At 32.6% G+C, this 17,357-nt stretch overlaps 1 protein-coding gene across 8 annotated transcripts in view; it reads left to right on the top strand.

Moving 5' to 3' along the window:
• Positions 1–17,357, top strand: part of TBC1D32 (TBC1 domain family member 32) — an 81,852-nt gene that overhangs the window by 23,250 nt on the left and 41,245 nt on the right. For 7 of the 8 annotated variants that reach the window (XR_014317140.1, XR_014317141.1, XR_014317142.1 and 4 more), the window contains 7 exons: positions 2,859–2,941; positions 4,565–4,703; positions 5,356–5,443; positions 6,949–7,067; positions 7,752–7,868; positions 9,103–9,171; positions 9,605–9,693. Coding sequence is in view for 5 of the 8 variants with exons in the window: in XM_082756353.1 (XP_082612479.1) it covers positions 2,859–2,941; positions 4,565–4,703; positions 5,356–5,443; positions 6,949–7,067; positions 7,752–7,868; positions 9,103–9,171; positions 9,605–9,693 (704 nt within the window). In the remaining 3 variants the exon portion in view is untranslated. The remainder of the gene's footprint in view (positions 1–2,858; positions 2,942–4,564; positions 4,704–5,355; positions 5,444–6,948; positions 7,068–7,751; positions 7,869–9,102; positions 9,172–9,604; positions 9,694–17,357) is intronic. The other variant, XM_082756354.1, reaches the window with a different exon arrangement.

The following is a 17,357-nucleotide window of genomic DNA, read 5'->3' as shown; positions in this document are numbered from 1 at the left end:
CTCACTGCAAGAAAGATATTGAGCTGCTCAGGCATATGCAGAAAAGACCGATAAAGCTGGTGAAGGGATGAGAAAACAAGAGTTGTGAGGAATGACTAAAGGCATTGGGGTTGTTTAGATGGAGGAGGCTGAGGGGGAGACCTTATCACTCTCTACAGCTACCTGAAAGAAGGTTGTAGTGAGAAGGATATCCATCTCCTTTCTCAGGTGACATGTGGTAGGACATGAAGAAATGGTCTCAAGCTGCACCAGGGGAGGTTTAGATTGTGTGTTAGGAATAATTTTTGGTTAGGTTTAGTGGAAGATACAGAGAAAAATAGGAGATTACAAATATTTGACTGAAATGCTTAGATGCCATTGAAATATTCTCAAGAGACCATAATGAGATGTGCAAGCAGGTGTTCTTGTCATACCTGTACATGGATATCTTATGAAGTATAGAGCTTGCATTTTAACTTCTGTCTGATGCTAGTCTAGTGTTTATTCTGCCTGAGAGAACTTGGGTCCAACAGCTCTGACAATTTTGCTTTCTATTATAAATTTACTGAACAAGAAGTGTAGATCCTTGCTTTATTCACTAAACTTTTCTATTTTCATTGTTCCTATAGCAGAGTTCCTATGTGCAGTTTGAAAATTCTTATCATTTATTATGTTATTGTTAATATGGAAAAATGGCAGCAGATGCGGCAAGAGCAGTTTTCAGAAAGTTCACAGTGAAGTAAAAATCAAACAGAGGTTGGAATCACTAAAATTACAGCGTCAATATTTAGATAAGGATAGTGTATTAAACTTCAACTTTGGGTTCCAGCAAAACTGAAACAGTATATTTAAACAACAGATACTAGAACTCTTTGTGGAAAGACAAGCTGTGCGACAGTACTTTATTCTGAAAAATTGAAACTTTTTTTTCCCCTCTCCAGTGTTTGTAAAATACTTTCTTAGAGGAGAAGGATCAGACCAAGCTGGAAAAAAAATGTTTAAAATGCTAAACCTTTTTTTTGGAAGTCAAGGAAGCAGGAGAGAGATTGAATGCAAGGGAAACAAAATGGAACATCTGTTCTTGTCAAATGCTGTACACTTTTATAATGCTTAGAAACACAGTCACAATGTAAACTAAGGCAGAACGTATCAGAAAGATAAAGCATGAAAGAAGACTTGAATCATTACCTTGTGGATATTTTTCACTACTTTCGTATACAAGTATTATCACAAAAGCATAAATCTTGATTGAAAATAAAATATTACAACCATAATTATATCACAGTAAACTCTATTTCCCATCAGAAAATGTTGGTTTTGAAATGTTCTTCCTTGCATTGAAAACTTTGGAGTTTAGTTCAATTTAATCATGCTGTAATTCACATAACTCAAAAATCTGTCAATCTTTCTGTGCTTTCCTGGTATGTAAGTAGTGAAGTAAGTCTTACTTGAACTAACTTGTTACCCTGTTTAATGTTTATCAGTCAGACTGTCATATACTTTTGATGGGTATTTCCATTTATTTGCTCTAAAGTACCATAGCATCTACACATACACAAAAAAAAACAACAACAAAAAAACTTTGCACATCAAAAGATTTTATTATGATAAATAACATCATTTAGACAAATTGTTTTGACACATAAAGGATAAATAGCATAAGTGTGTGGAATTGAATCATGAAACATTTAACTGACAAAATTCTATTTCTTCATATTGGTTTGGAGATCAAGGGGAATCGGCTTCAGGAATCAACAGTTTAGGACAGCAAAGTCATGTTTTCAACTCTGCCATCTTGATTTTTTTTAATATTTTTCTGTTGTTCAATTTCAAAACATCTGCAGTTTAAGATATTCTACCATTTATTCTTGATCAGAAATGGCAGACCATGAATAAAATAAAAATAAAATCCAAGCATTAGTTACAAAGATTTACCACCTGTCTTACATGGCAGATCTTACTGGAATTTTGAGGGAGAAACTGGCGTTTTTGTACAGATGATGAAAAAGGGGAAACTTACCAGGGCCAAGGTAACTAATTAATTTAATTCAGGAATCTTTTGTGGATGTCTTAGATCACATTTATAAGAGGGTAAGTTAACTGAAATTAACAACTTCTCACTTACATTAGAATATTATAATATGGTCCTTATCCCTAGAAACATAAAAATTTTAAACCATTAATCCGAAATATAAGGTGCTTTTCACACAAGTTAATTTTAGACATCTTTTTAATTAAAACACCATCAAATATGTTTTTATGTGTGCATGCACACACATATATATAGAATCTTTATCTCTCTGTAGCTTCATGTATATCCATACCTATACACATAAATCATATAAATAAAATTATAAATAAAATATAAATAAATATAAATATAAAAACAAATATTATAAATAAAATGAATATTATAAATAAAATTAAAATAGGCAGAATTACTCAATAAATGTGGCATTGAGTCATTGGTTCCGGAGGTTGTTATTTCCATTACCTGTGGCAAAAGCAGAATTAAAATGTTGTTCTGTTTCTTTAGTTTTTGCATGAAAATTTTGGCTAAAAAAAAATCTGATTAAAAAATACATTTTTTTAATTTCAAAAATTAAAGAATAAAAACTTAAAAAAAAAAAAAAAGTAATAGCTTTAAAATGGTTTATGCCTGAGTTAAAAATGGAAAGTGAGCTTTCCTGGAATAAAAAATGTAGTAGAATGATATATTCTATACCAAAGGCTAGACTCAGAATCTGATCACTGTTGTTTTTTTTTTTTTATTAATTTGTTTGTTTTTTAAAGTAAAATGAGCAAGATCTGGAGCTTAAAAATGGTGTAAATAAACAGTGTAAGAAGGGTTGTTTATTATTATTACTTTAATTTCACAGATGAGCTTGCTTTCAGAAAGAGTACCCACTCCTGTAACTGGTGCAGACTCTACTTCATCAATAAGTCTAGAGTCAAAAAATGTGTAAGTGTTGATGCTTAATTTATGCATGTGCACAAGTATGAATGGACACTGCAATTTTATTCACAATTCAACATTTTATAACCCTGTATTTTTTAGGGTTTTTGCCAGGAGCATGGTCATCCTAGCATGAGTCTCATCTGAGTGGCTCTGATGGGATGTTAATTTAAAACTTTTCTGCTACATGGTATCTATACCTTCATAATACTATGTAACAAGATTGCCTACATTCTGGCTGAAAGTCAGAATGTAGGCTATCTTACATGTTAAGACAAAGACATCCTTGCTTTTATATTGCAATTTAATGCCCCTTATGTGTGTGTGTATATATATATATATATATATATATATATATATAAACCTGTATATTTCTTATCTGGAAGCATACAGACCTGTGAGCCTTAAAATTGAGATTTATGTTGGTGTTAGTGCAGAGCCAGTTATTTAAGCAGATTTTTTATTATACTTTAACATAGATCTCATGTATAATTTGCAAACATACCACAACAGTTTTGACTGCAGCCTGTAGTGGTGGCATGTGGACTGGATAGCAATTCCAAACTAGTGGTGAAAAGAAATTCAGAAATGCAGAGCTCTTACTAAGGAGGCTATCACTAATCAGTACCATTGGCATAAGCTACAATTTCCTTCTATCATCTAGATTTTCTATTACATTACAGAACGAAAGAAACTGATAAATTTCTGTGTGAAATTTTTGCTTCAGAACACAGAATGGCAAGGATTGTGCAGCAGTGATTAAAGTTTGGGGTAATGGTTGACTGCTATGAGAAAAGCTGCTTGCTGCACAAGGATAGGATTCTTAGTGATAGGAATCAAAAGAGGGAAAATGAGAACTACAAGTGAGAATCCATTAAGCAAGTGCTTTTAGGGAAGCAGAATCATATGAGTCTAGTGACGCCTGAAGTGGTCAGCAGTACCTTCTCAAAGGTCATGGAATTGATTCACTTTTATTTTGGGGGACAGAATATTTTATAGGGCAGAAAGCATCATCATACTTCCTTCTTGTAATTGCTGTTTTCCCTGCCATGTTGGTAGAAAGTATTACTGCTTTAAAAAAAAACAAACAAACTGTTGTATATATTGCTCCTTATTTTCATAATTCTGTACTAGTTTTCTAGCAGGAGTCTTTCTCTCTTCAAACATGGATTTTTATTAGTCACTCACAGTGTATTTACATCAGTGAGAAAGTCTTTGCCAGCTTTGCCACTTCGCAACTGCCACATTAATGCCTTAAAAGACTTGTCCAGAATTAAACAGTAAATCATAGGTACATGTATGGATGACACAGGTCTTCTCGGTTCCCTTCTGCTTCATCTGTCTGTTCCATGCTCCTTCCTTACCATGTAACCTAATCCTTCTGCCAGGATGAGTTTGGATGTTTGTGCATTATTATTATTATTATTATTATTATTATTATTATTATTATTATTATTATTATTATTATTATTATAAAGATAACATAGACTAAATGTAGTAAAGTGAATGAAACCTTTTGCTTTTTAAAGTTAATTTATAGTTTTTCCTTTTTTCATGATTTATATATATATATAAAAAATATATAAATATATATATATATATGAAATGATTATTTTGCTACTCCTACAGTTTATTATGGGAAGAAACCTTGCTAGATGCCTTGTTAAATTTTTCTGCCACACCGAAAGGACTTTTTCTGCTTCATAGTACAGGGGCCATGAATGACTGTGTGAGCTTTATGTTCAACAGTTTATCAAAAAAACTCCAGGTAAGCATTACAGAGCAGGTACAGTATTTCTTTCCTTTAATGGTTACAATAAAATAAAGAAGAAAGAAAATAATAAGAAAATAAATCCAGAAGAACTTTTGTCGTTTATACTGCACAGAAAATTAATTTTAATTACAGATAATGATCTTTGATGTTAGTGTCCTATAGATATAATTTTGTTGGATGTTAACCATCTTTAGAATGCCAGACATATATTGAGTTTTTATGACTTTTTACTGAGAAGTTCAAAGTAAAATCTTGTTGGTAGGCATTGTTGAGATCTAGATAAAATGTTAGCATGTAACCGAAAATCAGCTTATATGCATTTTAGGAGAAAAAACGTAGTGGACATCCTACTGAAAGTGTGCAAAGAAATTTATAATACCAAAGTTTTTATTATTTGCTGATGTTGCATCTCCCAAACATAGAATTTATCATTTAAATTTTGATAAGATACTTTACTTGATGTTTTGTTTGGAATCTGACCCTGGCAAGTCTGTACAAGATAATATCTGTGAACTGTTCAAGTCTAATATTACAGTGGATTAAATTCTATAAACATGGGTAGGAAATATAAATATTTAAGAGATCTTTTGAGAGTTTCATGTCCTCTGCCATATTAACTCTGTGCTTTTATATTTGTTACTAACAGACAAACAAATGTGAAGAGTTTGGTAATGGAGTGATTATTGCACAACTGGCAACAACACCAACAGGTGCAGTAGCTCTACAGAGTTCAGGTAATTTTAAGAAGGAAGTTACAAGAATAGTTATGCGCTGTAGTCTTGCACAGTAGAAAAAAAATGGTGGGAAAGGTATTAAAAAGATGAACTGACTGGAATAATTATGCATTATTAGCAAAGGCTCTTTACATGCCTATCGTTTTTTATTATTATTATTCAGGGAAATTTATTCTTTCAGACTTGAAAGTCATTCACTTATCTCAATGAAAGCTCCCCCCCGCCCCCACATTACACAAATTTTTGTTTCATTGTGATTTCCAGAAATTTCCTGCTTGTGCATTTATGACTGTTAATAATAATAATAATAAAAAAAAGCTGTTAATAATTTGCAAGTACTTATTGATTGGCAGATCAGAATTATTAAGTGCTGATTTATGTAATTTATATATGCACTTTTCCATGGCTACTGACAACTCAGAGTGAGAAGCTTTATAGACCTGAATGTCGTTTATGCTCTGGTGCAACAATGAGACAGAACTGAGATTTTTTTGATTCATGTTCAGAGAAATTAACTGTTGTCATACCACACATGTGTCTAGGTAGTCGTTGTGTTAATTAGAATCTTAGCAATAAAGTAAAGCTATCCTCAAGTTGCTGAGGAATTCGGTGAGGTACAGAAATTGCTTATATTCTCTTTGAGTATCTAGAAATAGTTGGTGTGTAATTAAAGTGGCTTGGCTGAAAGATTATTACAAAGGCAGGGAAATTCTGCCAGTCAAGGAAACTGATTGTTATTTGTTTATTATTTATGCCTCTGGGATTTTTCAGAGAGCAAGGAACAGACTTACTTGAGTAAATCCATCTGTCCTATTTAAGGTTCTCTTGCTTTTTATGGCCTTCAGCATCAAAGAAAAATGGTAGATCAAAAATAATCAGCATTGATTTTCAGCCCTTAGAGCAGGTTGTGTAATGTCTGTGAAGTTTATAGTAAGTTTGTAACTTAGACTTGGAGATTTCAAATGTAGATGTCTATTTTTGCTTTTTTTAAAAAATATTATTACTAAACTACTTAAATTCAGCTAGTAGTGTTTCCCTTACAAATATTTTTCGGTCATTATAGTATGTTTTCATACCCTTTTCATACTATAACTCACCAATAAATTGTGCATAAATACAGATTTACAATATCTTACCAATAAAACCACAGAGCCAATGCTAGGTAGTCTTGAGAAGTTAACTAGTTAAGAAACATCAGCTGCTCATTTACATGAAACATGCAATATATATAAATATCATCCTACTGTAGTACAATATTCTTTGTGAACTGCTACTGTAAAATTGAATATCAGCACACTGCTGTAGAAAGGTAATTTGACCAAAGGATTGAGAATAGAAGGGAGAGGGTAAGACTCAGGCAGTCTGTCCTGTGAAATTTTAGTACATAGTGTAGAAAATTTTGAGAATCTGAGTTAGAACTGTGGTATAAAATGTTTTTTAATATGTAAAATTGTTTTTCTGGTATTCTTACCATTCTCATGATTAAAACAAAAAAATTGTTTTAGGGTTTATAAAGGCCCTTGTAACTGAATTATGGACTCTTTTGGAGTGTGGAAAAGATGATGTGAGGATAACTCAACCCAAATCTACTCCAGTTGACCCTATTGACCAAAGCTGTCAGAAGGTGAGAAGTTAATTAATAATCTTCTTTACTGACGTGGAAAAAAACAGTACTGTGTTTCAGATATTATGATACATAACTTTCACTAGTTTTTTAATGCAACTATGCCTGTTTTCTGTCATATGGGGCGAAAGTGATGTAATATGCTAGTCAAATAATGGTTCATTGAAAAAATTCTTTTGTTACCTGGCAGATCACAATGCCAATGTTCCATTAAAGATGATATAACAGTAAATAGGCATGACAGAAGTGAATATCTCAAAATACTAGCTATCAGTTCAAGTCTTGAATTATAGTAGTAAGATCAGGGAGGAAGATGTGTTTTTAGAGTGTGCTGTGTCTCTAAAATTTAGAATTGCTTGGTAGTACAAGTGTTAGGATTTTACAGATAATTCTGAAGTTATTTCCAGAATTATATTTCATTTACTCCATTGGAAAAAAATTCAACTTTACTAAGCCACCACTTGTAAAATTTGATTGCTTGTACATGCTTCCCAGAGACTACTGGCCTTTTTGCTTGTATACACCTGGCAGGTTTGCAGTGATTTTGGCAGCTCTATTTATGTCAATTCCAGACTACACAGAAGGATAAGAACAAACTTAAAGTAAATAATTTTTAACATACATTTTGTTATACTTAGCTGACTAACAATACCTTTTGTCATCCTTCTTATTTTCTTTTTCTAGTCTTTTCTGTCTCTGATAAACTTGCTCACTTATCCTGCAGTTCTTGAGCTCCTGAGTAAACAGGATATACCAAATAAACCAATGTATTCACTCCGTGAAGTACCTACAGATATTATTGTAAGTAGAGTTTTATAGATTTTAAAGAAAAATAATAGTTACATGAGGATATTTTTATTGAGAAATTATTACTGTAATAAAAAGTAAGTTATTACTTCTCCTTTGAAATTTTCTGCATTTTGTATTATATACAGCATGAGGGCAGTATATGCACGTATTAGTTCATGTTAACCAAAATTTTCATTTTGAAATCCTAAAGATAATAAACAATTTGATGCGTAATTTAAAGATCCTATTTCCTGGCTTGTATGAGAGTGTGTTTTTCCATGGAAAAAGTGACATTGTTATCTCTGTGTGTGCATGCATGCTAGCAAATGCTGGAAAACACCTATATATTTGTATTTATATAATATTGCTTTATTAGACTGTGGATTCAAAAAAAAAAGATAAAAATAGAAGCACCTCAGGCTTTCTTAATAGCACAGATGATTCATGCAAACAAAACACTAACCGGAAAATTACTGATCAAGGCATATTTTAGTCTTAAGAAAAATAGTATTATGTTAGTATCATTTGGTATCACTTCTTCCAGCCACAATCCATTTATTTTTTTCTCATCTGTGAAGCACAGGCAACTTTAATCTGTGACCTTGAGTGGCAGTTAAAATTAGATCTTTGCTAATGAGCTAGCACTTTGAATTGCTGTTGCATTAAAGTGTTTGCTTAGTGCAAACAAGCTGGATTGGTGATAGTTTAAGTTGTTGTTTAGACTGTGTATATCATAATAGTGTACGTTACGTTTGGAAAATATTTTTGTACTTTTTTTTTGGTGTGTGTGTTTGTTTTTCTGTAACACCATTTTGTTGATTTCAAGAGTGAATGGTGTGAAAAGTTTCTTTTTTTTTTTTTTTCCAATTCACTCAGTGTTGGCATGTCCACTGATAGGTACTACTAAAGTAAAGTCATAAAGTTTTTTGAGCTACTGGAAGCAGGGAAGATGTATGCTGAAGATGATAAATATTTCATAGTTTTCAAACTGTGGTAGATCTTAAGTATTTTTTTTATGGCTTTTGAAAGCGTATGTTACTTTGGCTTTTGTGGAACTTCCAACAATTTTCTGGAATTCTCTAGGTTTCCAGGTATAGCAATACTGTATAAGTCCAAGTTAGACAATCAAGACTGTGTAGTTAACAGAAGGAAAATAGGCATTAAAACGGGGGTGTTCATCTAACATTAACATATAATGGTTGAGTCTGAATACTCAGAAAACTCTCTATTACATTAAATGATGTAGGATCAAAGATATAAACCTCAACATTCAAGCCTAGTCATCATGGATGGCCTTGGATGCTGGCCTCTGAAGGTAAGTGACAGTGTTTTGTACCAGTGTTAGAGAGGGTGTTATACTAAAGGACTTGCTGTTTTTTCAATTAAATTAGATATAAACACATTTCAAACATGAAAAAAAAACAACACACACACACACACATAAAATAGTTTAACATTTGTCTTGTGATTTAATACTGAATAAGAACTCAAATACATGCCATGCCAGGATCTTTTTGTATATTCAGTGATTTTTTAAATCTAATTACTATGTTATTTTCCTAACATTCTCTGTGGTTTCTTCTTGCTTTCCACCAAAAAAAAGTCAATGGCACCTCTTTTTACAGAAATAATTTAAATATATATATTTTTAATAATAGGTTTCATTTTATAGTAAACATCCCTAAAGAACTGTTATCTGTGTGAAATACAGAGGTGTTTTTTTTTTTACATTTGTCTTTCTTTTGCAGGATATCATTGACAGGCTTATTATTTTGAATTCAGAAGCTAAAATTCATTCCTTATTCAGTTATGAACAATCACATATCTTTGGTTTGAGGTAAGATGCTCTTTTATTTTTATTCTCTGGTCACATTAACAAAATAGGATATAGCATGCTTGGATGTGTTGCTTCTGATAAGATAATATTTGGTTTTTATTATGCATGAAGGTGAAATTCTACACTCCCCCCTCCCCCCCCTTTTTTAACAGAAGAAGATTGAATGAAAAATGTTCTACAAAATGAAAATGGCAATGAATCTAATCTTATTATCTGTAAATGGATATATTGTAATATGATAAGCAATAATAGAAATTGTGTGTTGTTATTTTGTGTAGCTGATTGAAAAGAACGTGTTACAATGATTGTAGTGCATGTTGTGCATACAACAAAAATCATATTGAAGTACTATAGTAAGCCAAGTATTTTAAACTATATGAGGTTTTACTATATATAGTCTTCCTCTACTTAGAATTATTTTTTAGTACATTGGTTTAAGTATCACCAATTTCACCCATACTTATTTTGAAAATAGCAGATCACAATTATTTCTGTAACCTGAAGTAATATTAATATTAGAAAACATGAACATGACAATGTCAGCATATTTTCACTGTTTTATAATATTTTAACATACTAATTAGAGTTTCTGCATTTTTTGTGCTTTTTCCCCCCTGTTTTCCAAAGATGTATATATAAATCCTTTAATTGACTTATTTATTAGTAACATGTTTTGTGCAATTGAAATAAAAACTGTCTTGGATTGTGCTTCATAGTATGGAAAAATTTGATAATCTTGCTTGGGCAGGGTATAGCCCAGTTGGTTAAGGACTGCAACATTAGCTTTCTGCAACTGTATCTTTACTTTAATACCAAGGTAAAATTATTTTATACTATGTATGACTAATGATAAGATGTAGTGTAATTTGCTGATAAGTATGAGTATGGAAGATATGAACAGTGGCAGAATTCGTAGGTGGGAGATAAAATGATTTTGTCTTCTAAATCGGGATTTATAAATGTTGTTTGGGGGAAATCAGTGGTTGGATAGGAATGAGAAATTCTAAGATATTATTTGAAAATTAACATGTTATGAGGCATTTAGGTTTATCCTGACTCCATAAAAAGCTTGACAGAAACCCCAATGACTTAAATAAAGATGAGGGAAAGTGAGCTGTTTTAAAGTTTAAATTAATAATTTGCTTTTAGATTGTGTTCTAGACATATAAGGTAAAAGAATGCACTTCTTGTACCGTGATATTGGAATGCTTTTCTTTGTAGGCAAAAATGATTTACTGAATCTGAGCATGTAAGCAGTTGATTCCCATGCTGTAAGGCAAAGGCTGTTATACAAATCCGTGAATCATGTGGTGAAGTTGTGTTTAATGCCTACAACATTTTTAACACAGCCTCTGCTCTGTGAGGTAACAGAACTACCTGTAACTACACATACGAGCAATGTAAAAAAATCATCCATAATCAGTCAAAAGAAGCCATATGGTTAAGCAGATAAGATGGGCTTTAGAGTTCACTGTGGAAATGGCATTTTCTACTGAAAACAGACAAAGTCAAAAAATAAGCAGAAATCCAGAAGATGTCTGATATTCCTCTTTTCACTTAATATGCAGAGCCAAATCGCCAGATTCTTCCTTTTTTTTTTATTTTAAATTTTTATTTTTGTTGTTGTTCAAAAGTCCTGTTACCTTCTTACCCCTTCATTGCCTTTCCTATAAAAGAAAGGATGATTCAAGTCTAGGGATTATAATACAGGCCTATGTACACCAAAAAAAGAAAGTAAAAAAAAAGTAATGAACTGTTTTGTTATTGATTAAGTAGCCTTTTATGAGCTTGTGGGGCTTGCTGTTATTTTTATTTTTTTCCAAATAATTGAGAATTGGCACATACAAGCCTTCTATTATGGCAAATCCAAATGCCTGCACAAGGCAAATATATAATATTATGTAGTTACTCAAAATTTTCTATTACAATAATACTAGAATTCTGAATGAATCTGGTATTTTCCATGCTTATGGTATTGTTTACAGTATTATGCCTTGCAAGAAACCCTAGTCTATATTATTTTAATGTGAGAGGTATACAGTTGCTGTTAAATACATTTTGAAAGTGAGTTCCATGAGCTTTTCTGTGAACCCTGCTGACTACGGACATCTGTGTTCTGAAAAGTAAACCTTTTATTGTCTACTTGGTATGCTCCTTGACCAAATCCCATCAAGAATATCAAGCTTAGCAGCACTTAGATCAAATACAGTATCAAATGTTGAACAGATCTGAAAATGTAGGTAGCTCATTAAAAGGAGTAAAAGAACTGTATTTCTCTGCTGCTATGTAGAAATAAAACACTTAAATTTTTATGATAACTGTGACATTGAAAAACTGAATTGTTTTGTAGGATTTTGGTAAAATGTTACCTAGATTTTTATTTTTTTTTCCCCCAATGACTTTAATACTAGTAAACAGCCCAAACCACTTTATCTAATTTTTCACAGCATCTGCACAGCCATGTACTTTGATATTTGGTCAGGTACCATTGTACTGTGGCTTGCCTAGAGCCGAGTGCTGAACTTTGATCTGTTTAACTTATAGGTTATATTCTCAGGTCCTGTAAAACCTTTCTATTGCTCAAAAGTGTTACAAAATTTTTTATTTGAATGCTAAGCAACTTCTGCCATTTACCACTGTATTTTTTTTCATGTGTGTACTGTGCTTCAGTGATTTAAAAATGTTTAGTTTATTAACTGTTTAACTATATGCAATTTAAAATATATGTGTTTCCATGGTTTATTTAAACAAAAAAGTATAGGTGTATTCATTTATCTCTTCAGTGTTATTACATTTTCTGGTGGCTGATTGTTTTAATTTTGATTAAGTATGAATTCTGAAGTATTACACTGATGGACACCTCTGCAGAGACTCTACTGACAGCTTTCTTTTTCACGCTTTCCTCCTCTGAGAAGTAGTGTCAGGGAAAAATCAAAGGTAAATTGTAGGGAAGCTCGATAGGGTTTTGCATAGCCAGTATCTCTTAGCCTATAAAGAACGTTCCTGAGAGTGCATTTGTACAGACAAGTAAAATATCAGTTCCACAGTAAGTTATCCTAGTGGGAGGCTCCTTTTTTGTAACTCTCAGCTAGGAAGTGGTTTGGCCTAAGAACCTTCTTCAGCAGGCACAGATGGTTCATTGTTCTTGGACTTTTGGCAGGTCATTTCTGATCTGATCCAGAGAGATCCAAAGGCTCTTGGATCTTGATTTTTTGAAGCCCATTGAGTCTTAACGTTTCAGATGCTCTCAAGTGTAGTTTTCTGAGCACTCTTCTAGGTGTCTGTTTTCTAGTCAGGGTTTAAACAGGTAATTTCTTGACCCACAAAGGTGAATGACATAAATCCCATACATTTTGCTCTCCCATGGGAGCACTGGTATATATTGCCCAGAAAGGCAGTGGAGACTTCTCCTTCCTTCGACATCTTCAAAAACGACTTGAACATGGTCCTTGGCAACCTGCTTTCTAGGTATCTGATCTCCAGAGGTCCCTTCCAAACTGAATCATTTTGTGATTTTGCAATTAAATCCATTTTTTTTATTTTTTTATTTTTTTATTTTTTATTTTTCTGATCCAGTTTTCTTTTATTGCAGCTATTGCATATTTCCAGGATAAGATCTATTCACCTGAAGGCACTTTTCATATTTTTTTATATTATTATTACTCAAAAAGGGAAACTTTAGACAAGAAATTGGAGATAAGAATAGAAAAATGAAAGCACATAGTTCCTAATGTATATATAGAATGATTTTCGAACTGTCAGTTCAACTTCAAAGCAGATTTGGACTTATTTAGAAGCAGGAGGAATTTTTTTTCAAGCAGTCAACATTGGCTGATAAAAGAGCATTGAAGACTTTTTCAGTCGCTGTACAGCCTGAAAATCTGGGTGCACAGTAACCCATACAAAAATTCTCGGTAGACTTTCTATTTTAGAAGATTCTTAACTTGAATTGCCATCAGAGCACAAATCCTAGGAAAAGGGAATTAACAGCAGTAATCAAACTAAGAAATTTGAATGTTTTATTTATGGAGAGAATTTCCTTAATTTACTGATCAACTTAATTTCTTTGATACAAGCATACATATTGATTGTATCTTAAAAGTTATTGGATGTGAGAGAGAACAATTTTCATAAAGGTGTGACACTTAACCACCTCCCTTTCAAGGCTGATCTCTTTGAATCACTGTAACTTTTATTAACAAAGGAGTTGAGTAAACAGTGGTAACATACTTTTTTCTTTCAGACCAATGAATATCCCACATCAAGGCAACTCATAGTATTTCAGTAGGGTGAATACATCTGTGAGTCGAGTTTTTTCTCATGCTGAGAAAATGTATGCATAATATATGTATTTTCAAAGCCTCTGCCTAAAGCATTATTCAGGCATTAACATATAGCTGTGCTCTCTATTCAGAAATCCAGTTTTCTGTGAATTTTGGAGTGATACTGTATTGTTAACTGGATTAAAGCATGGCAAAGTACCAATTTTTTACCTTAGATAATGAACCCCCAGTCTCTAAAAAGTATCAATAGTCCAAAATAAGTTCAAAGTCATCCAGTCAGTTCTGACTTGCATAAAACAGAAGAATACTGTTACTGAGAATAGACATGGACATGGTTCCATGTTTCTTTTTTTTCCTTATCAATCTTATATTCTTACATACATATACTACAACCCTCAGCCTTTTTTTTTTTTTTTTTTTCCCCCATAGGGGATTTCTTTGGTTATAAGTCAGTAAAGCTCCTAAATGTTATGAAGTCAAAAGATCTTGTGTATGTACTTTCAGAATTAGAAGAACATTAGTTGTTAGCCCTGCACTTGTTCATTGAAACACCTTGTGCTAGTAGGCATTAAGCAAAAATAACAGTACTCTGTTCAAGAGTTTGTCTTCCTGCAGGAAAATACCTGGAAAACTCAGAGAATCAAATCCTCTTCCTTCAGATAGGCAAACTGGGGCTGTTTAATTTTAAAGACAAAATATGCTTGCTTAGCATTAGAGACTTCTGAATACAGTGTGTTTTGTAGAATCATAATTTGAACTGCAATGAAAAGTAGATTAATTTCAGGCATGTGTAAGGTAAAGCTGAAAAAAAGAGTATCTGTTACAGTGCTCTGTATGGTACTTTTAAATGTATATGTTTATGAAAAATTAGAGAAAATTGGAAATATTAGTCTAAGTCACAAGTTCGTCAATATCAGCTTCAAGTTGTAGAGCTATAGAGCTTGCCACAGTAGAAAGTGGGTATTGTATTATTATTAGATTAGTGTAATAAATATTCTGACATTGTTAAGTTGTATTTTTTTGTTGTTTCATAGTATATCACAGTGAATACATTTTTTTCTTCTAATGCTCATTTTTTTACTTGCTGAATGGGTGCAGAAGATTATAAAAATGCATTATATCTATTTCTATTGTTCTACAAAATTAGTAAGGGAAAGATTTAGGAAAGAAAATTTTAATGGCTTATACTATATTGACATCAAAATCAATCAGGCTCTTGAAATTTGCCTCAAAACAGAATGTATTAATCTAAACTTCCTCTAGTGCATTCCAGTGAAATCCAAGTGAATGAATTAAATCCTACAGGAGCTGGGAGACGAACAAATATATGATTGTTAGGCAAGAGATAACTGCATGTTTAGGAAGAGTAGATAATAAACACCCCTGCATTCTTTTACTATTTTCATCAGCATTGTAAACATGCCCCCATAAATATAATTGCATTTTAATAATGAGGTAGCTGCTGCATATGAAATAATTTGTTCCTTTTGTACTTACATTATGTATATTGTTAATTAAATCATTTGACTTTAATGCTTGTAACACAACAGAAAGAGTATTGATTCTCATGTTTTATAAAGGTAGACTGTATGAATCCTTATAATTCTTTTTCCGTAGGTCAACATGCTATTTAGATTGACCTCGTTTTATTAAAAAGCCTTATGATCAGCAGACGGTTTTCTTATAATTCTCCAAGATTTCATGCATTTCAAATTGAAGGAAGACTTTTTATTTAAAACTGTTTTCTTTATATGACTTATATCTTCTATTTAAACAAATTAAACTTCCCATTTAGAAAAAGCAGTGTTCTTTTACCAGTTTCATGTTTTTTTTTCCATCTTCCTTGTTGTACATCTTGTCTTCCGCATATCTGTCTTCTGAATATACTTCCTGTGAGCTCATGAACACTGTTGTCTAATGTGTCTGATAAATCTTTTGATCACTAGCATTTGAATGACAGGGCTAGGACATCAAGTCCTGCAACAAAATTTGTGATGCTATTGGCTGGATGTACTGAAGAAACTCTTTGCATGACACGTCCTATGTCATTATGTATTTGGGAATGAAAGCAAACCATGTTCATTGAGTTCTTTCTCTCAAGGGGAGAAAACGGTATGGTGAGAGAGGGGGGAATTGCGTCTGATATTATGTATTTTTTCCTCTTATTCTGCCACATTCAAATCTTATGTTGGAAACATGAAAGACTGTGTAATCCTCCAAATATTTTATGCCAAGCCTTTTAAAGCTGAATAAGGAGAAGTGATTAATAATTAGTGAGCCATTTTTTACTATTTTAATTGTATTTTCTGTTTAGCAAGTGATATGCAATTCTTTGGAAACCAGCCTCTTCCCACTGGAAGTGCATGCTGTTTATGGGCAAGACTTGATCAGTAGTGGTCACTGGAGATTGCACATATATCCTGTAAATTTGACACCTGTTTAATAATCTAAAAGTACAAGAGAACAGAGTCTACATTACTAGTGATGGGGAGCTGCAACAAGATTATGTTCATCTGCTTCCACGTTACATACTATGTTAATTCATTTTTTTTTTGTTAGTTTGTATGCCAATATATTTGTTAAGTATATTAATGTAGAACAACTTATACTGAATGGAATGGGAATAGCAGATTCTGTGATTGGATTCTATCACTTATTTGTTTTTTTTTTGTTTGTTTGTTTGTTTGTTTTTTGTTTTTCTTCATACATACTGGAGGAAATTAAAACAGTTCACTTCCTGAAATTTAAAATCAACTTCACTTTAAGTCCTCTAGGCTGGCAAGTGAGGCTCATGAAAAACATTTCTGTTTGTCTAGGGAGAGAGACTCTTACCATTAACAATCATGTTACATGTGATTTGTAAATACATTGGAGCAGAAGTGCTCTTTTGAAAATCTTTTAATGAGGAAAACGTAATAAGAAATACATAAGTCCCTGAGCTCCCTTACTGGGAAAAACGTGACTACCCAAAAATAGTCTTCTTACAGTGTAGGTAGTCGAACTTCCAATGGGCAAGGCATCTGAGGTGTAACTCAGGGTATTGATAAATACACTGTACCCACATCATCTCATATTTCTTCAATACCCCAATCAGCTTTGCTTTCAGTAGGACAACTAAAAGCCTTGATTCTTTAAAAAATGATGTGTGGAGGCATACTCTCTCTGCTCATTATTACTGACTTCTGTTCAGTCTGTAAAGGCAGCTTGTGAAGCTTTGCATGGTTGTGCCCATTCTGCTGTAAAGCCAACTTGGATTTTGGCTTCTTTTTGCTAGCTTTTCTGTACTGGTCTGGCACGCATGATAGTAATTGCAACTCACTTTTTGGATCAATGTTCTCATTGGAGCTCAGGCAGTTACTCAGAGTAATAAAAAATAAATCA

Source organism: Aythya marila, assembly GCF_965140915.1.
Source record: "Aythya marila genome assembly, chromosome: 3".
NCBI classification, from domain to species: Eukaryota; Metazoa; Chordata; class Aves; order Anseriformes; family Anatidae; genus Aythya; species Aythya marila.
This window is presented reverse-complemented; position numbering and strand designations above follow the sequence as displayed.